This window comes from Chiloscyllium punctatum, chromosome 2, assembly GCF_047496795.1.
Source record: "Chiloscyllium punctatum isolate Juve2018m chromosome 2, sChiPun1.3, whole genome shotgun sequence".
Classification (NCBI taxonomy): Eukaryota; Metazoa; Chordata; class Chondrichthyes; order Orectolobiformes; family Hemiscylliidae; genus Chiloscyllium; species Chiloscyllium punctatum.
The window spans coordinates 158,679,346-158,703,327 of record NC_092740.1 but is presented as its reverse complement, the minus strand read 5'-3'; the positions used below and the strand labels follow the sequence as shown (position 1 = coordinate 158,703,327).

At 45.6% G+C, this 23,982-nt stretch overlaps 1 protein-coding gene across 1 annotated transcript in view; it reads right to left on the bottom strand.

The window, feature by feature from the left end:
- The window catches only part of LOC140492209 (A disintegrin and metalloproteinase with thrombospondin motifs 19-like), a 538,786-nt gene that overhangs the window by 219,695 nt on the left and 295,109 nt on the right, over window positions 1-23,982 (bottom strand). The window contains 1 exon segment of the mRNA XM_072591100.1: window positions 21,378-21,547. Coding sequence (XP_072447201.1) covers window positions 21,378-21,547 — 170 coding nt within the window.

The window sequence follows — 23,982 nt, the reverse complement described above, 5'->3', positions numbered from 1 at the left end:
GGCTGGACTTCATCTCTTTTGTCCATGTTTGAACCAAGGCTGTAATAAGGTCTGGAGCTGAGTGACCTGGAGGAACCCAAACGAGTGTCACTGAGCAGGTTATTGATGAGCAGGTTGATAGCACTGTTGATTGACCCCCTCTGTCACTTTAATGATGACAGAGAGTAGACAGATAATGTGGTGATTATACAAGTTGGATTGAGCCTGCTTGGTGTACAGGTCATATCTGGATAATTTTACGCATTGTCAGGTAGTTGCTAGTGTTCCAGCTCGCAGAAAATGCTGGAGAAACTCAGTTGGTCTTGCTGCATCTGTGGAGTGAGAGGGAAACCAAATTAGTGTTTGAGTCCAGTATGACTTCTTCAGAAAGTTTCTGTTTAGTTCAGACCTGTCCTCAAATGGCTGAGTCAGACATTGACTCCTGAGGCTTCAGCAACAAGAGTTCAGCAGGTGCAGTTGGAATTGTCAAGGATGGCAATTGGAGATGTGGATGGAAATAGTTGGAGACGTGTAGAGCAAGTGTATGGGTCCTCAAACCTGTATGCTATGCACAAACAGGTTCAAGGACCTCAGGAAAGATGAACAACATTCACACTTTCAGATGAAACCCCATTCTCCGAATGTCTTCTGTTTTAATTCAACGCGATCCTCAAACCAACTCACTCTGCAGTTCAACTCATTCCTCTTTTTCCAGACTTTCTCAACAGCTAACAATTACATGCAGGTTTGCACCATCCCAGACTCGTGTCTGGATAGTCAACCTTCATAATGGTTGTTCTTCCTTCTACATCAGAGAATTCATTTCTCATACTCACAACTTTCTGCATTCTCTTCCTGATTGAATTAGCACAGAACTCCAGGGAGAGGAAGTGAAGCTGGAACAGGATAGAATATGTAAGGATGTTTTCACCTTTTTGGCCTCTGACAGTGGACACCCACTTGATACTCAATGGGAGTCTAAGTTCTGGAACCTGAAGATTTCAGTAAAAATCTGCCATGAAAGCTTAAGTCATGAGATATTGATGCTCACACATTGAGCGAGTCGATCCTGGACTATGAGATCCCATGTTGGAGGTCTCCCATTCTTTAAGGTGGATCTCTTGTGTTGATCCCTCTGTAAGTGCAGTGGTATGATTTTGAGGAGACAGCAGCTGGAGTATCTGCATGTATTCTTCACGGCTCCAAGGTAGAGCTGCATAAGCTGCTTTCAATTCTCATTAAAGACTGAGACAAGGGAAGTGTGGATCAAGGTCGATGACCTGACTTTCAAGGAAATGGAGATAACCTCGCAGGAGAATTGCTCTGAAAACCAGCCTGCCATCCTGTGGTTATTCAGTTTCACAATAGATGTACTCTCTTACTCTACTCTCACCTTGTTCACCCTGGAATTTCTTGGAAAATCCACTCACAGCTGTTTAAGCCAGAATGCTGCTTTAAATCCTGAGTTAAATAGTGAGTTAAATATTGAAATTACTTACCTGCCAACTCCATGAGCCCTCTTCAGCTGCACATCCAGTCAGCTTAAACTCAGAGCTGGAATGATCATGAAATGTTTACAACCCAGTATCACATTTGGACTTTTAACTTCACACACCCCACTTGGCTAGTAAAATGCTGGCCTCTGTGGTTAAGTGAGGAGTCTTCAATGTAATTGATTAAAGAGATTCATGGATGCTTTCCCTACCTACCCTCACCATTGGTACATCGTACAGGATGCTAAATGGGATTAGACAGCAAACCTACCCACAAAAAAGTTATATATGCAGCTGGATAATGGGGAGCACAGCAACATTACCACCTACTGCAAAATCTGAAAAATGTGTTGCTGGAAAAGCACAACAGGTCAGGCAGCATCCAAGGAGCAGGAGAATCAATGTTTCGGACACAAGCCCTTCTTCAGGAATTTATGCCCGAAACGTCGATTCTCCTGCTCCTTGGATGCTGCCTGATCTGCTGCGCTTTTCCAGCAACACATTTTTCAGCTCTGATCTCCAGCATCTGCAGCCCTCACTTTCTCCCACAGCAAAATCTGAGTCAATATGTTCTTCTTTTATCTTAACTTTTGGATAGCGTAAAGATATTCTGGCATCTAACATTTCTTTTGAAGTCCAAATACTTCAGCAGGAAGAAAAAGCTCTAATGTTATACATTCTGATCTTCTCAAATATTTTATTCAAGTATTATGATATAAGACCTGTTCCACAGAAGAACATTTATCCTTGTAATAGACATTGTAAGACTAACACTTTGGCTATATTCTGTCACATCAAACACAGTCTGTGGTTAATGACTTTCCAAGCCTGACTGGCTGAATGAGAGCCAAGAGAAAAGGGCTTTTATTATTCTAAAGGAAAGTACTGTGTGTTGGTGAATTGTTCAAGGTAACAGTTGTATTCTGATAGGTCATTCTCTACCAGTGTAATGCATTCGAGAGTCAATGATGTAAAGGAGAATACAATTTCACAGAGCTTTCCAAAGGAATGCAGCCATCTTCATTGAGATTTACAACATAATTATTTTGTTTTGAACACAGAGAATTATACCTTGTCAACTGTGATAAAGCAATGAAAGGACAGGCATGAAATTCTTAATATGTGCGTCTTGGAAACTTCATTACTGACATTATGATACAGCTTGGGTCAACTGGCCCAAACTCAACACGGCAAAACCAGTTTGCCATATTTTGGCAAAATTTTGATATTTTAACTTGTGTTCACACCAAGCTGGATTTGCGTGTAATTTTCAGTTGTGTTTACTAACTTTACAGAAAGTAGTGTGGTGCCAGTTTGAACAACACTCTCCAGATCGCCATATGAGAATGTGAACTGTATTCTTACCATGCTCAGAATTAGGTTAAATAATCCTCAACTAGAATGACATATTTATTAATTTTACAATTGCCAACTGGAATAAAAAAGTCAACAGTCAACCACAAGTTTACATCAAAATCACAATCAGTGTCATTGAGAAGACAAATCTATAAAATTATGTACTGTTTCAAATTAAATATTATTCTAAATGTTACTTGTGTTCTGCAGTTCCTGTCTTCATAAAACTTTTCATGTCAATGATAACAATGGAAAGTGCCTATGTAAATGTTTGTAGTGGAAATCGATATGTAAACATAAGATCATAAGAACATAAAGTATAGCAGCAGAATTAGGCCATTTGGCCCATCGTGTCTGCTCTACCACTTGATCAAGATTGATATGTTTCTCAACTCCATTCCCCTGCCTTTTCCCCGTAACCCTTGATCCCATTACTATTCAAGAACCTAAGTATCTCTGTCTTAAATATACTCAATGGCTTGGCATCCATAGCTTTCTGCAGCAATGAGTTCCACATGTTAAATTTGCACATGCCTAAAAAGCTGATAGCAAACAATTGACTGTCACAATGCAGTTCTAGGAATCCAGTCACTAGACAGCACATCTGTTCTACCATTCAGTTTCCCACACAATAATAGGTGCTTGTGATCCTCTGTTCACAACTTTATGTATGATTGTTTTCAAACCATCACATTGCTGCTCTAGCTCCACTGATACTCATGATTTAACCGATACTACTATACATTTTTCAATCTTTCTGCCTAGCTAATGGCTGGATGCATTCCAAATGGCTACGTCTGGTCTCAATCACTAATTTCACACCTCTGTCCCATGGCTATGAAATATTTGAGGTGCGCTGAATTCTGGAAAAGCTCAAACCACGAGGTTATATGGTGCAAAGGAAATATCATCAATGTCCCAGCTCGTATGGCTCTCTGTTGACCTTCTGCATTCTCCTTTCAGAAACATTGGTTCTCGTCCTGTTTGCCACCATTAATGCTTCTCAGCTTTATCAGGAATGGAAAAATGTTTGTGTTTAACTGGCCCACGCTAACAGTTATTTCTGCCGTGTTTTGCCATGTCTTTCGTTTTCTGGTGTTTCTGCTTCCACAAGGTTCTTTCTGAATCTGATTCCATATCCATGTGTATTATAATGTTCTAGTACAACTTTTCATTTCACCAAGCTCATTAAACAAAGGCCTCCCTGCAGTTTCTGCCTGCCACTCTCAAGTATTTGTGCCTTCCTGTGGCTCCTTCAATTGTTTGTAGCAGTTGTATTTTATAAAATATCAGTCACTTTAATGCACCATGAGTGATTTATGCAAAAATCCAAATGTATCATTACAATTATTATATTCTGTCAACTGCCAATTTCCCTTGAAGAAATGCCAAGGAGCAAAAATTAATCCTTTCTATTCAATATGGAAATTGTTTAAGATGTGCACTTCCTATTCACAGTTCTTATTTCTTGCTGTCAAGATATTGATTTTTTTTTGTTAGAATTTAGCACTGTAAGTTGGTAAGGCACAATTTTCAGGCACCATATTTGTGGCTGTACTCATGTGCATGCAGTGAATCACTGCTGGAAAAAACATAGAGCAGGTGGTGTATAACATGGAAAGCTGATTTGACACCAATGTTGCCTTTTTGGAGCTAAACACTTTTATTAACATCTTCTGTTAACCTCAGAGAACAGAACATGCATTTAGCAAGTTTACCATCTCATCACCACCTTCTCAAGGGCAACTGGAGATGAGCAATAAGTGCTGACCCAGCCAGAAAAGCCCTCACCCTGGGAATGAGTCACTCTGCCACTGGCCTGATTTAAAGGGATCATTAATGTCTTAAAAGTATATTGCTGATTGATTTCTTTCAGCTGTTGCTAAACTTTATAAATGTTTCATGCTTCTTATATTTGCTTCAAATTGCAAAGGTAAATGGAGGTGTGTTGCAGGTACTGAAGGACTTCTGGCTGACTTCATGGCTTCTGCAAAAACCAGAGACTCCCTAAACATTGTGCATGAGCCACATTTCCCTTGGAATAAACCATGTCATGGAAAATAAACAGAGGAGACATGGAGCAGGGCAAACTGTAATGAGAGAGAGAGAGAGAGAGCAGGAAGTGAAGAACAGTCAGTGGGTGGCAATGTAAACCTAGGATGCTTGGAGAACAAGTTTCTTATCTGAATGCCAGTGAACAGCAATGTGTCAACCTTTATTATTATTCACTAAAGACATCCTCTATGAACTCTGCCACCTGCTGCAGTTACAACCATAAAACTCAGAGCAGGATAAGCACCACACTATCAATTGCTGTGTGTCTTTTTTTTTTCTCTTTCTATTAAATCCAGAAATGCTCTTTTACACAACAGAACATTTCTTTTTCCCATCCCCAAATCACTGCGTCTCTATACGTTTTGCCTGAATCTTGCAGTTTGCCATTCATGACTGTATATGGGAGACTAGTGGTTCTTTGCTCAATGAGAAATAATTATATTTCCTCCATTCTTGCTGAAGTCCAATATGTTGAGTAAACATGATTAACAAAGCTAGCACATAGGACAGCAGGTACTCAGAAAGACTAATGGAATGTTGGCTCTTATTTCAAGGGGGTGGGAATATAAAGGTAAGGACGTCTTACTGCAAATGTGCTGGTGAGACCACATCTGGAGTACTGTGAGCAGTTTTGTTTCCCTTATTGGACAAATGATATCATTCCACTGGAGGTAAAAACAATGACTGCAGATGCTGAAAATCAAATACTGGATTAGTGGTGCTGGAAGAGCACAGCAGTTCAGGCAGCATCCAACGAGCAGCGAAATCAACGTTTCGGGCAAAAGCCCTTCATCAGGAATAAAGGCAGTGAGCCTGAAGTGTGGAGAGATAAGCTAGAGGAGGGTGGGGGTGGGGAGAGAGTAGCATAGAGTACAATGGGTGAGTGGGGGAGGAGATGAAGGTGATAGGTCAAGGAGGAGAGGGTGGAGAGGATAGGTGGAAAAGAAGATAGGCAGGTCGGACAAGTCAAGGAGACAGTTACTGAGCTGGAAGTTTGAAACTAGGATGAGGTGGGGGAAGGGGAAATGAGGAAGCTGTTGAAGTCCACATTGATGCCCTGGGGTTGAAGTGTTCCGAGGCGGAAGATGAGGCGTTCTTCCTCCAGGCGTCTGGTGGTGAGGGAGCGGCGGTGAAGGAGGCCCAGGACCTCCATGTCCTTGGCAGAGTGGGAGGGGGAGTTGAAATGTTGGGCCACGGGGCGTTTTGGTTGATTGGTGCGGGTGTCTCGGAGATGTTCCCTAAAGCGCTCTGCTAGGAGGCGCCCAGTCTCCCCAATGTAGAGGAGACCACATCGGGAGCAACGGATACAATAAATGATATTGGTGGATGTGCAGGTGAAACTTTGATGGATGTGGAAGGCTCCTTTAGGGCCTTGGATAGAGGTGAGGGAGGAGGTGTGGGCACAGGTTTTACAGTTCCTGCGGTGGCAGGGGAAAGTGCCAGAATGGGAGGGTGGGTCGTAGGGGGGTGTGGACCTGACCAGGTAGTCACGGAGGGAACGGTCTTTGCGGAAGGCAGAAAGGGGTGGGGAGGGAAATATATCCCTGGTAGTGGGGTCTTTTTGGAGGTGGCGGAAATGTCGGTGGATGATTTGGTTGATGCGAAGGTTTGTAGGGTGGAAGGTGAGCACCAGGGGCGTTCTGTCCTTGTTACGGTTGGAGGGGTGGGGTCTGAGGGCGGAGGTGCGGGATGTGGACGAGATGCGTTGGAGGGCATCTTTAACCACGTGGGAAGGGAAATTGCGGTCTCTAAAGAAGGAGGCCATCTGGTGTATCCTATGGTGGAACTGGTCCTCCTGGGAGCAGATACGGCGGAGGCGGAGAAATTGGGAATACGGAATGGCATTTTTGCAAGAGATAGGGTGGGAAGAGGTGTAATCCAGGTAGCTATGGGAGTCAGTGGGTTTGTAAAAAATGTCAGTGTCAAGTCGGTCGTCACTAATGGAGATGGAGAGGTCCAGGAAGGGGAGCGAGGTGTCAGAGATAGTCCAGGTAAATTTAAGGTCAGGGTGGAATGTGTTGGTGAAGTTGATGAATTGCTCAACCTCCTCGCGGGAGCACGAGGTGGCGCCAATGCAGTCATCAATGTAGCGGAGGAAGAGGTGGGGAGTGGTGCCGGTGTAATTACGGAAGATCAACTGTTCTACATAGCCAACAAAGAGATAGGCATAGCTGGGGCCCATACGTGTGCCCATGGCTATGCCTTTGGTCTGGAGGAAGTGGGAGGATTCAAAGGAGAAATTGTTAAGGGTGAGGACCAGTTCGGACAAACGAATGAGTGTGTCAGTGGAAGGGTACTGTTGGGGCTGTCCGGACAGGAAAAAACGGAGGGCTTGGAGACCCTGGTCATGGCGAATGGAGGTGTAGAGGGATTGGATATCCATGGTGAAGATAAGGCTTTGGGGGCCAGGGAAACGGAAGTCTTGGAGGAGGTGGAGGGCGTGGGTGGTGTCTCGAACGTATGTGGGGAGTTCCTGGACGAGGGGGGATAGGACAGTGTCAAGGTAGGTAGAGATGAGTTCAGTGGGGCAGGAGCATGCTGAGACAATGGGTCGGCCAGGGTGGTCAGGCTTGTGGATCTTGGGAAGGAGGTAGAACCGGGCAGTGCGGGGTTCCCGGACTATGAGGTTGGAAGCTGTGGATGGGAGATCTCCTGAGGTGATGAGGTTCTGTATGGTCTGGGAGATGATGGTTTGGTGATGGGGGATGGGGTCATGGTCGAAGGAGCAGTAGGAAGAGGTGTCCTCGAGTTGGCGTTTGGTTCAGCGGTGTAGAGGTCAGTGCGCCAGACTACCACTGCGCCCCCTTTATCCGCTGGCTTGATGGTGAGGTTGGGATTGGAGCAGAGGGATTGGAGGGCTGCGCGTTGTGAGGGTGAGAGGTTGGAGTGGGGGAGGGGGGACGACAGGTTGAGGCGGTTAATGTCCCGGCGGCAGTTGGAAATGAAGAGGTCGAGGGCAGGTAATAGGCCAGCGCGGGGTGTCCAGGTGGATGCAGTGTGTTGGAGGTGGGCGAAGGGGTCCTCGGAAGGTGGGCGGGAGTCCTGATTGTGAAAGTAAGCTCGGAGGCGGAGGCGACGGAAGAATTGTTCGACGTCACGGCGTGTATTAAATTCATTGATGCGTGGACGGAGGGGGATGAAGGTGAGTCCTTTGCTGAGGACTGATCACCACCACTTCCACCCCCACCAGCGCCACTCACCTGCATTCTGCTGACACGGCCCCCACAGACCCCACTGTCACTATACCCACACCCCAGAACCCCGAGGGCAACATTACCCCTGCTCATGCCTCCACCCCCCATTCCCCCCACCATCACACCCACTCCAGGTACTGGCTCCGACCCCACTCCCAGCTCCACACCCACACCAGATCCCAGCTCCCGGCCCCCGGCCCTGCCGAGTTTTCACCATCCCCCCAGACCTCCCACTCACTGAGGACGAACGATCAGTCCTCAGCAAAGGACTCACCTTCATCCCCCTCTGTCCACGCATCAATGAATTTAATACATGCCGTGACATCGACCAATTCTTCCGTCGCCTCCGCCTCCGAGCTTACTTTCACAATCAGGATTCCCGCCCACCTTCCGAGGACCCCTTCGCCCACCTCCAACACACTGCAACCACCTGGACACCCCGCGCTGGCCTATTACCTGCCCTCGACCTCTTCATTTCCAACTGCCGCCGGGACATTAACCCCCTCAACCTGTCGTCCCCCCTCCCCCACTCCAACCTCTCACCCTCACAACGCGCAGCCCTCCAATCCCTCTGCTCCAATCCCAACCTCACCATCAAGCCAGCGGATAAAGGGGGCGCAGTGGTAGTCTGGCGCACTGACCTCTCCAGACGTCCCCAACAGTACCCTTCCACTGACACTCTCATTCGTTTGTCCGAACTGGTCCTCACCCTTAACAATTTCTCCTTTGAATCCTCCCACTTCCTCCAGACCAAAGGCATAGCCATGGGCACACGTATGGGCCCCAGCTATGCCTGTCTCTTTGTTGGCTATGTAGAACAGTTGATCTTCCGTAATTACACCGGCACCACTCCCCACCTCTTCCTCCGCTACATTGGTGACTGCATTGGCGCCACCTCGTGCTCCCGCGAGGAGGTTGAGCAATTCATCAACTTCACCAACACATTCCACCCTGACCTTAAATTTACCTGGACTATCTCTGACACCTCGCTTCCCTTCCTGGACCTCTCCATCTCCATTAGTGACGACCGACTTGACACTGACATTTTTTACAAACCCACTGACTCCCATAGCTACCTGGATTACACCTCTTCCCACCCTATCTCTTGCAAAAATGCCATTCCGTATTCCCAATTTCTCCGCCTCCACCGTATCTGCTCCCAGGAGGACCAGTTCCACCATAGGACACACCAGATGGCCTCCTTCTTTAGAGACCGCAATTTCCCTTCCCACATGGTTAAAGATGCCCTCCAACGCATCTCGTCCACATCCCGCACCTCCGCCCTCAGACCCCACCCCTCCAACCGTAACAAGGACAGAACGCCCCTGGTGCTCACCTTCCACCCTACAAACCTTCGCATCAACCAAATCATCCACCGACATTTCCGCCACCTCCAAAAAGACCCCACCACCAGGGATATATTTCCCTCCCCACCCCTTTCTGCCTTCCGCAAAGACCGTTCCCTCCGTGACTACCTGGTCAGGTCCACACCCCCCTACGACCCACCCTCCCATTCTGGCACTTTCCCCTGCCACCGCAGGAACTGTAAAACCTGTGCCCACACCTCCTCCCTCACCTCTATCCAAGGCCCTAAAGGAGCCTTCCACATCCATCAAAGTTTCACCTGCACATCCACCAATATCATTTATTGTATCCGTTGCTCCCGATGTGGTCTCCTCTACATTGGGGAGACTGGGCGCCTCCTAGCAGAGCGCTTTAGGGAACATCTCCGAGACACCCGCACCAATCAACCAAAACGCCCCGTGGCCCAACATTTCAACTCCCCCTCCCACTCTGCCAAGGACATGGAGGTCCTGGGCCTCCTTCACCACTGCTCCCTCACCACCAGACGCCTGGAGGAAGAACGCCTCATCTTCCGCCTCGGAACACTTCAACCCCAGGGCATCAATGTGGACTTCAACAGCTTCCTCATTTCCCCTTCCGCCACCTCATCCTAGTTTCAAACTTCCAGCTCAGTTACTATCTCCTTGACTTGTCCGACCTGCCTATCTTCTTTTCCACCTATCCACTCCACCCTTTCCTCCTTGACCTATCACCTTCATCTCCTCCCCCACTCACCCATTGTACTCTATGCTACTCTCTCCCCACCCCCACCCTCCTCTAGCTTATCTCTCCACGCTTCAGGCTCACTGCCTTTATTCCTGATGAAGGGCTTTTGCCTGAAACGTTGATTTCGCTGCTCGTTGGATGCTGCCTGAACTGCTGTGCTCTTCCAGCACTACTAATCCAGTATATATCATTCCACTGGAGGCAGTTCACAGAAGGTTCACCAGGATGGTGCCCGGTACGGGAGGATTGTCTTATGAGCAAAAGCTAAACAGATTGGGACTCTACTCATCGAAGTTTAGAAGAATGATGTGATCTCATTGAAACATAAGATTCTTAAGGGGCTTGACAGGTTAAATGCTGAGGATGCTTCATGGGAGAGTGCAGAACCAAAGGACATAGTCTCAGATTTAAAACTGAGATGGGGAGAAATGTCCTCCTTCAGACGGTTGAGAGTCTTTCAAACACCTTGCCACAGGGAGCTGTGGGGGCAGAATCCTTGTGTATATTTAAGGCTGAGACAGATATACTCTTGATCAGTTGGGGAAACAAACCTTACAGGGAAAAGGCAGGAAAGTGGACGTGAGAAATTTTGGATCAGCCATGATACTATTGAGCAGGTGGAGCAGGTTTGAGGGGCTGAATGGTCTCCTCCTGTTCCCACTTCTTGTGGTTTTATGATTACCACATTTTTCATGATACCACTGATTGAAATGTATGTCATCCACAGGAAATCGTGCACATCAGTTGTAGATATTAGATTAGATTACAGTGTGGAAACAGGCCCTTCGGCCCAACAAGTCCACACCGACCCCCCGAAGCGCAACCCACCCATACCCCTACATTTACCCCTTACCTAACACTACGGGCAATTTAGCGTGGCCAATTCACCTGACCTGCAGGTCTTTGGAATGTCGGAGGAAACCGGAGCACCTGGAGGAAACCCACGCAGACACGGGGAGAACGTGCAAACTCCACACAGTCAGTCGCCTGAGGCGGGAATTGAACCCGGGTCTCTGGCGCTGTGAGGCAACAGTACTAACCACTGTGCCACCGTGCCGCCCCTTGCCAACTATCATGATGCCTTCATTTAGTACAGTCCATGGCAAACAGGAAAGGATTACTGTGAAATAAGGACTGTCTGTGGATCACACAGCAGATGACTCTTGTGTGTGACATACACACCCATGAACAGCCAAACTGTGACACACAATCTGTGTGAGGAATGTGGCTGTCATGGTTGTATAGCTGGCAACGTACGTGGAAACTCTAAGATGGTGAGACAGTCCTGCATTTGTGTTAAGTATGTGAAGGTGTAGTGAGGTATATGAATGCCAGGTATGAGACCTGATTGCTAGATGATTGGCTGTGATATGAATCTATGAATTGATTAGTGACTGAGGTTTGTGATACAGTCGGTAGGATGGTGACATGTTAAGCTACATTTGCCAATTTTTACTGTCCATGTGAGGTTCTGAAACTTCTTCTAGCACTGCACTCCTTGGGGTCTGACTTCTGGTGTTGTCCATTGTGGTTTTCTGTACCCACTGTCTTCTAACCATCTGGAGGGAGTCCTGTGGATAAAGGAAATCACTCTTCTGCTGATGGTTCCTCCATCAAAAGCTCCAATGTTATGTTTAAACCTTTTAGTGCTTGATTTCTTCCAGGTGTCATTTTCTAACGTTTCCTACATCAGAATCATTTCCTTTATCCTGCCAGGAGGATTCCACTTTAAGAGGTGCAGGCTGGCTATAAGCAATACAGGTTTGCTTTAAGTGAAGCAAGCCTCGCACATTATTGGCCCCTTGCTCATAATTCCAGCCAAACAACAGTGAAGTGAGCATTGGCTGGCCACTGAAATCATTAAAACAGATAGACAGCCTGAAGTTGGCATGCATTGAGACCCCATGTACTGTCCTTAATTTTACTTGTTGATTATAAATTTCTCTGTACACATTTAATTATATAACATAGCAAAAGGTCAAGAACAACAATCAGTCCAACCAGAGCAACAGATGTGAGCTTTCAATAATATTACATTTATCTATGTTGCCTGGAACGTGTTTTGTTTCATTTACTATGCCCAGTTTACACTGTCCACTGAAAGCCACAATGCTTCTCATTTCAACTGGGCTTGAAATCACTCTTGACAGCACAAACAATGTGGTCTGGACTCGAACACAACTATCATCATCTGTGGTCTGTGGAGTGATCTTTGGTTGGATTTGGTCCACTAAGACAGCAAGACGGTAGAAATAAAAAAAGAAGCAATTTGCTTACGTTTCTTATTTTCTAATTCTCTACCTTACAGAACTTTTGTTTTGCCAAATTTTGTTTTGCAACCACTGCCTTTCATGTATTTCAATGGCTGGGGGCTTGCACCTCATGCAATGAGTGACCACAGCAAATATGTCAGCTATAATCGAAACAGAGTGCTGGTGAAACTCAGCAGGGCTTAATCGACCGCCATGTCTCACTCCATGGGAGTGCACACCCTGAAGAGATTTCACTCTTCCCTCCAACAGGATGCCTGGTTCTCCTGCTGATATCTTTCAGCCAGGACTCCCTGATTGGACCAGGTTAACAACCCCAATCAGCAAATTCATATTCTATGAGGTCCACCTGGCTGACCCCCTTACAATCACTACATCCCTCCCCCTCTGAGTCCGAGGAATTAGGCTGGTTCTTTTTTTTTGCAGCTCCTCCTGCAGTGTTTTAGCACCAGGTCAGGTTTCTGCAAGCCCTGCCTCTGATACGGGTGGTATATAATACACAGGAGCTCGCCTCTTACACCCAGAGCACCTCAGGAGAAAATCACTCTCTTCTCCAGGCAGCAAGGGTGTCAAGGTGGCAACATCTGCTGCATCCATCTCAGATTCTGAAGTATCTTCAACACTTGATGGAGAGGGAGAACCCATGGTTTTGGGAACAATTGGAAAGGTAGTTGAGGAGCCGGACATGGCTCCAGTACCGTTTGTGAGTTTGCAGCTTTCATACGGTCCACATGCTTGTTCAGGACCATCGCACTGACCTGAACTTTATACGTCCGTGGACCTGACCTTGTATCAACCATGCCCCGTACCCATGCAGAGCCATTCCCATGGTTCCGACATCAAACTTCACCCCGGATGTAAACCGTCTGTCTCCCTTAGCAGTCTTGTGTCCAGCATTAGTGTTCCTGATGCTAGTTCACCATCCCTCGCCAGGTCTGTGAAGATTAGCTTTAACCTGCTGTGGAATCTTCTTTCCAATAACACCTCTGCTGGAGCTATCCCTGTAGTTGTGTGAGGGGTGGTCCAGTAATCAAAGAGGAACTGGGACAGTTTGATATCGAATGAAGCTACAGCCTATTTCTTTAAGCCTGTCTTTAAGGTTTGCACTGGTCTTTCTGCCAGACTACTGGATGATAGATGGTATGGAGCGGTCTTTATATTTTGAATACCATTAAACTTTAGGAAATACTCAAACTCCCTGCTGGTAAACAAGGGCCCGTTATCTGTGACTAATAATTTCTAAACAATGTGTGCAGTTTTTCTATCACCAGCCCCAAGTGTGATGAACTCTGTGCACGTCTAGTCATTTTGAGTGGGAGTCCACAATAGCCAAGAACACTGAGCCCATGAAAAGACTTGCATAGTCAACGTGTAACTGAGTCCAGGGTTTACCCAGCCATTCCCATGAACGTGGGGGAGCTGCTGGCAGTAAGTTTTGTTCTCGTTGGCACTCTGGGCAACATCCCACCAATGCACCAATATCAGCATCAAATACTGGCCACCAGACATAACCTCTCACCAATGTCTTCCACTTTGGAAACCCCTGGATGACCTGGGTGGAGTTCAGCCAGTATCTGGTGGTGACTTTTGTTTAGAACAATCACTCTTGCTCCTCATAATAATATGCTGTCCTCGACAGTGATCTGGTCTCTTGGGTCCAAAAAGGTTTCAGTTCTGGTTGTGACTGCCCTTTGGCTTCCCTCATCACCACCAGCTAGTTCAGTTTTACCAGGACCGGATCTTTCTGCATCCAAAGTCTGAGATTGTCAGCTGTGACTGGAAGCGTGTCCAGAAAAGTTACAACCATCCCGGAGTCTTCCAGTGGTGGTATCTCCAATGGTGTATCTGCCAACGGGAGGCAGCTCAATGAATCTGCATTCATTACTTATAATCCTGGACACTGTTACAACATGTAATTATATGCGGGGCCGAGACTGTGGCACTGCAAAAGCACAGCCAGCCAGGCAGCATCCGAGAAGCAGTAGAATTGACGTTTCGGGTATAAACACCTCAAAGGATGATAGCTGTTTCTTCACTTCCCTGAAGGCTATGGTTTGGTCACGTGACCCTTTCTAAGGCTGACCCTTTAGGAGGTGATACAAAGATGGAGCCAGGTTATGTATGAACTCTCAGTAATAATTCACCATCCAAGAAGGGAGCCTGGGAGATGTGGGAGCTTGGGTACTTTTCATTGCCTGATAGGTGTAACCCGGTCTTAATGACTCTCTCTCGCCCAAGTAGGTCACATGGAGGCCTGGAACACACTTTTTTGCTTCTGAGGCATTTGTCCGTCTGAGAGAATTTTTCAGGACTATGTCCAAGTTCTCCAAGAGCTCCTTATTGGTCTTCCTTGTTATTAGCATATCATCTAGATAAATGGCAATCTGGGGTAGACCTTGTGAAATGTTCTCCATTGTCCACTGGAAAATGGCACAGGCCAATGATACCCCAAATGTCAGTCTCATATATTGATACAAACTCTTAATTGCAGCATATTTCTGGGAATGTTCATCAAACCACAAGTACGCATGGCTCATGTCCAGCTTTGTGAATGACAGCCCCTCAGCCAGCTTTATGTGTGAGTCCTCGATGTGAGGGATTGGGTCTTTATCCAATTACAAAATGCAGTCTATCCTTTGTTTAAAATTCCCACAAAGGCGAACCAACTAATCAGTATGGCCGGTGCTGCCCAGTCTGCACACTGGATGGTTTGATGATCCCTTCACTCTCCAACCTCCTGATTTCTGCCTCTATTTTTGCCTGTAAGGTAAATGGCATTGGGTGGGCCTCGCAGAATCATGGAATTGCTTCCTGGTCAATGTGCAAGGTGGCCCTGGCTCCTCTGATAGTCCCTAGACCTTGCTGAACACCTAACAGGTATTTAGTTAGGACTTCACTCGAGCAGCCATTTTCTAATTGAAAAATGTTGAGCCAATCAAGGTCAATCTTTCTGAACCAATGTCGCTCCATCAAGCTTGGGCCTGACCCTTTTACTACAGTCAGTGGGAACTGAATTAGCTGCTTCTCATAAGAGACCAGAACCAAATTTGTACCCTCCATCTGCAATGGTTCTCCAGTATAGGTTCTCAGCCTGGCTGAGGTCTTGTGAGACATAAGGGCTGGAGTCCGGAGTGAATTTTGTTAAAGACTGGTTCTGTGATCATTGAACCAGCTGCATTGACCTCTATTAAAACCAAGAGACTATTTAACCGCATGTTTATTTTGATTGGCTCTTATTTGGATGTTGCTAAGCAACTTAGTGTTCGATATCAAATGTAGTTGGACGTTCCAGGGTGCGTACCCTCCTGGAAACTGACCTAGGAGTGATCTTACTCAATTTAAGTCGAGTGGGACTCTTTTGCTGTCAAGTCCACATACCGACAGCAACTGCAAAGGCTCACTGGACCAGATCCTGAAGAAATTGTAACCACTTGGCTGAGTTTTGGTGTTTTCCTGTGGGCTTACCTTGAGTCCCTTTGTTCAGGGTATGTCCTGAGTGAAGCTATGTTACTGCAACTCACATGCTCCACTTGGCACATTTTCCAATGACAAAGCTAGCTTGCCTGTTTGAAGTCCAGATGGGATTCAGCCATAGACACTTTGTATGGTTACATCATTGATCCCACATACCAAATGGTCTCTCAGCATGTCATTAAGGGTTAAACCACCATTACATGCCTCTGCTAGTAATCTTAATCGAGTCAAAAATCCTGATACAGATTCCCCTGGTTCATAAAACAGAATCCCTACAGTGTGGAAACAGGCCCTTCAGCCCAACAAGTCCACACTGCTCTCCAAAGAGTAACCTCGATCCATTCCCCCATCTCACATTTACTCCTGACTAATGCACCTAACCTACACATCCCTGTACACAATGGGCAATTTAGCATGGCCAATTCACCTCACCTGAATATCTTTGGATTGTGGGAGGAAACCGGAGCACCCAGAGGAAACCATGCTGACACAGGGAGAATGTGCAAAATCCACATAGAGAGTCGCCTGAGGCTGGAATTGAACTGGGTCTGTGGTACTGTGGCTAACAGTGCTAACCACTGAGCCACCCCATATGTCTTTAATTTCTGACTAAAAGTCATACTTTCTCTGAATTAGAGGAGACTTGGGACCATCAACTCTTGGAAAAGCATTAGTATCTGGTGCCTCAGACAAAGTTAGGCTCCTACTAACTGAAAAAGCAGCAGGTCCATGAGCTGTCAGGAAATTTACTTACGGCTTTTCATCTGCCACAATGTCACTTGCCCCAAAAAATAAGATATTCTTTTCCCATACTGGGCACATTCTTTGACAGCAGAGTCAAATAAGTCAAGTTTTCCAAATAACGACATGATGTAAACCATGCTTACTCCACCTTGACTGAATTTCTTTAGGAATGTGCATTACTCTTGTCACCACTGGAACAACTGCACAGAGGCCAGTATCCCAACACCACGTCGCCTTTTATTTACATGTGGGAGTCCTTGACACTGGTCTAGTTCCCTCAGATCCAGCTGTCAGAGTGTCAGGATAACTGACACTCCTGTTTATATCGGTCACCCAGGGCTTCCTGATCAGATCAGATTAACAGCCCCACTCACAGAGCTCATATTTTATGAGGTCCATCTGGTTGACCTTAATACAATCACTACACTTTGCTTTCATAAAAAAGCAAGCCTGCTAATCCCATTAATTAATTTATCTTGACTTCACTGAATTTCCCCTATCATAACCTATTATGGAGGTTATGGCAACCATTATATCTAATGTTTCAGTATTTTATATGTTTGATGTCCATTCTTCCTTAATTCTAGTTCTGCTGTACAAACAACAGATATACATGAAGAAGCTTTCCATTGCAGACTTCCCCTTGAAAAATTACAGCTTGATATCAGTGTGTTCCTCTATTTTGTTAAAGTAAACAATCCATTGTTCATTGTTGGCATGGGCTATTGCTCTTGTTTCATTTTATTTAATTTTTTTTCCTCCTGTGTATTACAGTGAGAATCTGACAAATTAGATTTTGAGTTTGGGGCAAATGAAGTCACAGAGTTGTGTGTCGTTATGTTGGTCCTAGTAACACTACTTGCGGAATGTTTCAGAGAACACCTCTGGGACACCCGGACCAACCAACCCAACCACCCCGTAGCTCAACACTTCAACTCTCCCTCCCACTCCACCAAGTACATGCAGGTCCTTGGACTCCTCCATCGCCAGACCATAGCAACACGACGGTTGGAGGAAGAGTGCCTCATCTTCCGCCTCGGAATCCTCCAACCACAAGGGATGAACTCAGATTTCTCCAGTTTCCTCATTTCCCCTCCCCCCACTTTGTCTCAGTCAAATCCCTCGAACTCAGCACCGCCTTCCTAACCTGCAATCTTCTTCCTGACCTCTCTGCCCCCACCCCACTCCGGCCTATCACCCTCACCTTGACCTCCTTCCACCTATCTCATTTCCAATGCCCCTCCCCCAAGTCCCTCCTCCCTACCATTTATCTTAGCCTGCTGGACACACTTTCCTCATTCTTGAAGAAGGGCTTATGCCCGAAACGTCGATTCTCCTGTTCCTTGGATGCTGCCTGACCTGCTGCGCTTTTCCAGCAACACATTTTCAGCTCTGATTTCCAGCATTTGCAGTCCTCACTTTCTCCTAGTAACACTGAACAAGTGATGTAGCAAAATATTTTGATGAAAATTAAGATTTCACCTCTTGTATTTGGCAGTAAAGAGAGATTTGTTTTCCTGATTTTTTTTCAGCGCTCCCTTTAAACAAGTCATTTCTGAATAAATTTTACTGATATACAGATTTTTAATTAAGTTAAACATACAGGATAATAATATTTGAATTATGTCATCACCTGGACTTTTTTTAATCAACTATTTCTACTTCAGTTGGTATTATATGGTCTCAAAGGTGATTAGAATATTTGAAGAAATTGATGTAAAAATTCCAGCTGGCAGCTGGCAACACTAAATGTGCCTTGATTTCAGTCTTTTGCTTTAACGTTCTGTGTTTTAAGTGAGGAAAGTCTGCTGGCCTTACACACTTATGTCTACATGTAAATCCAGGCCCATAACCATGTGACAGCTTCTTAACTGTTTGTTGAAATGGCATTTTACAAACCATTCGGTTATACCAACACACTATAAAACATTGAGCAAGCATAATGGCAATGATCTAGGCATGAAATACACAAAGCATTTTCAGTACAATCGAGTGCAAAGCCAGATGTGGACTTGTTCTAATAATTGAGAACACTATCCCTGAAGGTATTTTGAAACAGTTTGACAGACATGCTCACTGGATCAGACTTTACAGCTAACAGTCCAGACTCCTGGGTATGTCCTTGTATAGTGGGAGGAAGATGCACCAGATAGTGGTAGCCCTGGTGGAAGGAAATGACTTTGGGGGAATCCACAATATTGACTGCAGGCACCATAAGGACTCAAGGCATCAGTTCAAACATGAGTAAGGACGTTGCCTGATGACTAACACCTAACACCCTCTTTCACAGCTGCTAAATCACAAGTGCTCCTTTATCCTAACCACCACTAGGAGAAATGAGAATACATGATGTATTCTAGCCTGTTACCAGCACCGGCAATAAAGAGAGGACTGCAGATGTTGGAGGTCAGACTCGAAGAGTGTGGTGCTGGAAAAGCACAGCTGGTCAGGCAGCATCCGAGGAGCAGGAGAATCAACGTTTTGAATAAAAGCTTTTGAGGCCTCATTCCTGATGAAGAGCTTATGCTCAAAACATCAATTCTCCTGTTCCTCGAATATTGCCTGACTGGCTGTGCTTTTCCAGCAACACACTCTTTGGCTGTTACCAACAGCTGATTGGTACCAACACAGGCTGAGCTGTCTGAGTCCTGAAGGATATATATGTCAGAGTGGACCCATGTCAGATAGCAAGAGGGAAACTCCTACTTAACATAACAAGTTCCACGTTGCGGATACACCTCTCAATAACAATATTGTTACGAGGGAACACTACACAGTCCTTACTTGAGATGAAGTACCATTCTCACACAGGACTAAATGAATGCTAAACAGCGGAAGCAGGATGCAATGGACAAAGTAAACTGATTCCACAATCAACACAACAATTCAAAACTCGATGAAGACCTCTCATATCCAAAGTTAGAAATCACACAACACCAAGTTATAGTCCAACAGGTTTATTTGGAAGCACTAGCTTTCGGAGCGCTGCTTCTTCATCGAGTGATTGTGGAGTATAAGATAGGATTAGGGTTAGGGTAACCCTAACTTTCCTTCCATCATTACATTATGATTATGGATACTTGCTGGTGATTGTATTAACTTTAGTTCCATATGCAACGCCACATAAAATGAAACTGTTCATACTTGCGTGTAACTAAGCCTGGAGGACACTTGGGCTTTGGCTGATAAGTGATAAGTAATATCGCACCAGTGCCAGGCAATGATCATCTGCAACAAGGCAGGATCTAAACTCGTCTCCTCAACATGCAATGGCATTACCATCCAGAATCCCCACATCAACATTACACCTGGGTATGCACTATCCCACCGACAGGACAGACCCAACACACATGGTGGAACAGTGCAATCAGGTGAGAGTAAATGGTTCAGGATATCCTCAACATTGATTCTGGATGACAAAGCTTTGTGACTTCAGGTCTCATGGCAAGAGTGAGGAGATTTCTTGCTGCCCTCCACCTATCATCTTCCCTCAGCTGTTGAGTCAGTATTTCTTCATGTTGGGCTCCACTAGGAAGAAACAGCAGAATATCATTGCCTCAGAGTGTACTCCGGGTGGAGGTCATCAATGATCAGAATAGGAGAGAGTGAGGACTGCAGATGCTGGAGATCAGAGTCAAAAAACATGGAGCTGGAAAAGCACAGTGGGTCAGGCAGCATCTGAGGAGCAGGAGAGTCAATGTTTCGGGCATAAACCCTTGATCAGGAAGGGCTGATGAAGGACTAATGCCTGAAATGTTGATTCTCCTGCCCCTTGGATGTTGCCTGACCTGCTGTGCTTTTCTAGCAACACACTTTTTGACAATGATCAGGATAATTCAGTAGCACCAATACTAACTGAGCTGGCCAAAGCTCAGTGACTGACTCTGCAGCTGGTGCTGTGGGAGCCAAAAGTGAAAGACATGCTGACTGCATCCTCACCAACCGACATGTCTCAGATGCCTCTGTCAATGAACTTCTTTCTTAAGTCTTTCCTAAATTAAGTTGTGAAGCACAAGGCAGAGGGAGTGACACAGAGGAAAGAGAATAAAAATAAAGGAATGTACAGAAAGACAATATTTGAAAAGAATAAACATTCCAGTACCTCCAAAGATATAATCAAGGAATTTTTTTCTCTATGAGCCTTTGCAGAAGAGATCTCTCAGAGGCCACGAAAATGGTATAAAGAGTAGGGCAGAATGTTGCAGTTTTTTGAAAAATTATTAGGCCTGAAGACTCGTTCAGCTTCAGTGGAAGTTTGTAGTGTTTAGAGATTGTTGAAAATTCATCTAGTTAGAAGCAGGCTTTTCAGCCTTCCTGGTTTGGCAACTTCAAACAGCTACAGTTGGCTTTGTGAACAAAGAAGAGGGGAACGAAGAGGGGAACTATTTACAGCTTTGTGGCTTGGACCTGAGGAGCGTCTTGGCCATATTTGGCTCATCCATTAAATTGTATAAATCCCTGTTCACCATGCTTTTCCAGAGAGTGACAGGATGCATGCTCTACTACATAGCCAATTCACTGTCTTATCAAATTAGCATGGACACACATTTTGAAACATTTAGAACATATTTTGCTCAACAAAGTGATTGCTGTCATGTATGATCACAATTACAACAAAAGAACAGAAAGTTTAAACTTCCATTAAATCACAAACTGATCAATGATATCACATGAAATCAGTTGTCAGCAACATGGAAAGATAATGATGAATACATAATAAATGGCTTGAGGAAAATAAATACCTTCATTAATGATGGCATACCACTTCAAGGAATGCTTTTGATATGATGGCCTGTTGAATGATTGGCACTGCAAGTCCCGAAAATGTGGCACTCCAGCCGGACAAGGAGGGTTCTTGCATGTCCTGTACTGCACACGGGAGCCATGGCAATTCTTGCCTTTAGGACCAGGCCTCAATGGGAATAAAAAAAAATTACTATTGGAATGCACAACTACATTAAGTTATATTTCTGCAAGAAAACACTACTCAAAGTTTGGTAGAAGATTTGTAGCTCGGGTGCTCGTTGTTGTGGTTCTGTTCGCCGAGCTGGGAATTCCCAGCTCAGCGAACAGAACCACAACAGAAAACACTATCCCTGAACTTCGAAGAGCGGTGAACTCCAATCCTGTCAGAGGACAGCAGTTATCACAATATTCCACCAAGATCTAACTGAGCGAAGCCTCTGCCTCTTTGGAATGTTCTTGGTAGAACAAGGATGTCAAGATGTTGGGAGAGCTTTCCGCAACACATTTTCCACAGCTCCCATCTACTTTGTGACCATCAGTCTGAGCAGGAAGAAGAAACAGGGGGTGATGGGGATGGGGTGGGGTGGAGGTCGGGGTTCGGCTGGGGCGACACACACACACACACACACACACCCAATCCCATGCAAGGACTGCATAAAACACTACATAGGACAAACAGGAAGACAGCTAACGATCCACATCCATGAACACCAACTAGCCACGAAGCGACACAACCAGCTATCCTTAGTAGCCACACACGCAGATGACAAGCAACATAAATTCGACAGGGACAACACTACTATTATAGGACAAGCCAAACAGAGAACAGCCAGGGAATTCCTAGAGGCATGGCACTCATCCACAGACTCTATCAACAAACACATTGACCTGGACCCAATATACCAGCCACTGCAACGGACAGCTGGAACTGACAACCGGAAGCGGCAGAGACAGGCCACTATAAATGCAGGAGGAAAGATCACAGGAGGCTCCCAAGCACTGAGGATGTCACCTAGACAGGGGACGAAACGTTTGCAACACAAATTCCCAGCTTGGCGAACAGAACCACAACACAGACACGTTGTTCTTTCTGAAAAATATACTTCATTCATAAAATTTTCAAAAAGTACATTACACGACTACGTTGATGCAAACCAAATCTGTTTCTTCCAATGCTCTGGAAGATTGAGTGGGAACAAGATAGGGAACAGGGTGGGGGAGCTGGGTCTGGATAGGATGCTCTTTGGAGGGTCAGTACAGACTTGATGGGCCAAAAGGCCTCTTTCTACACTGCAGGGGTTCTCTCATTGAATGACTCAATTTCTAATTTCCTCCCTCTCCGTCCGCTTGTAGATGAGGGGGATGATACCTCTCCTCATGGATTCGACATGTTACCAGTCAGAAGCTTACTGTCACACACCTCCAGCAGATTCTGGTCAATCAAGTCCCAAGAAATGTATACATTGGAGGCTGATTCCTGGAATAAAGGGGTTTATGTATCAAGAATGGCTGAACAGATCAGACCTTTATGGATTAGAGGTTGGAAGAAAGAGGGCGATGTTATTGACACATAGACGATTCTGAAGGGGCTTAGAGGAGCAGCATGGTGGCTCAGTGGTTAGCACTGCTGCCTCACAGGACCAGGGACCTAGGTTTGATTCCAGTCTCGGGCAGACTGTCTGTGTGGAGTTTGCACATTCTCCACATGCCTGCGTGGGGTTCCTCCGGATGCTCTAGTTTCCTCCCACAGTCCAAAGATCTGCAGGTTAGGGTGGATTAGCCATGGGAAATGCAGAGCTACAGGGATAGGGTAGGGGTTGGGTCTGGGTCGGATGCCCTTTGGAGGGTTGATGTGGACTCGATGGGCCAAACAGCCTGTTTCTACACCACAGGGATTCTATCTTGAGAAGAGGTTATCACTGACAGAAGAGACACTCATTTAAAACTGAGATGCAAAGGAATTTGTTCTCCCAGAGGTCAGGGAATATCTGGAATTTTCTGCCACAGACAATAGTGGACACTAGATCACAAAGTAATTATAGAGGAGGTAGATAGATTTTTCAAACTTCAGCAAATTAGAACATATGAGCTGGGAGCAGGCCATCTGGCCCTTCGAGCCTGCTCCACCATTCAATAAGATCATGGGCTCAGCTCCACTTACCCACCTGCTCATCAATAAGAACATAAATAGAATCAACAACAGAGGAGTTGAGGCTAGGCAGATCAGCCATGTCCCTCCTGATTGGCACAGCAGGCTCGAGCAGCTGAATGGCCTACTCCTGGTCCTATTTCTTATATTCTTGAGCACAGACAGCCTGTCCAATAACTCATTCATTTGGAATTCTTCAACTTCAGTAATCAGCTCCTTTTTCACCCTGACATGGGAAACAACACCTCTCTTGGTAAAGACAGATGTATTTAATGCCTCAGTTATGTCAACTGACTAATGTCATAAATCTTTATCAACCCAAATCAGTTTCTTCCTCAGTGACTTCCTCTGATTATAAACTGTAGAAGATATTCCAAATCCCTTTTGTGTTATATGTTGTTCTTTTTCATAGGCCCTCCTTGCTGCTGTTAAATCCTTTCTCACTTCCCTGA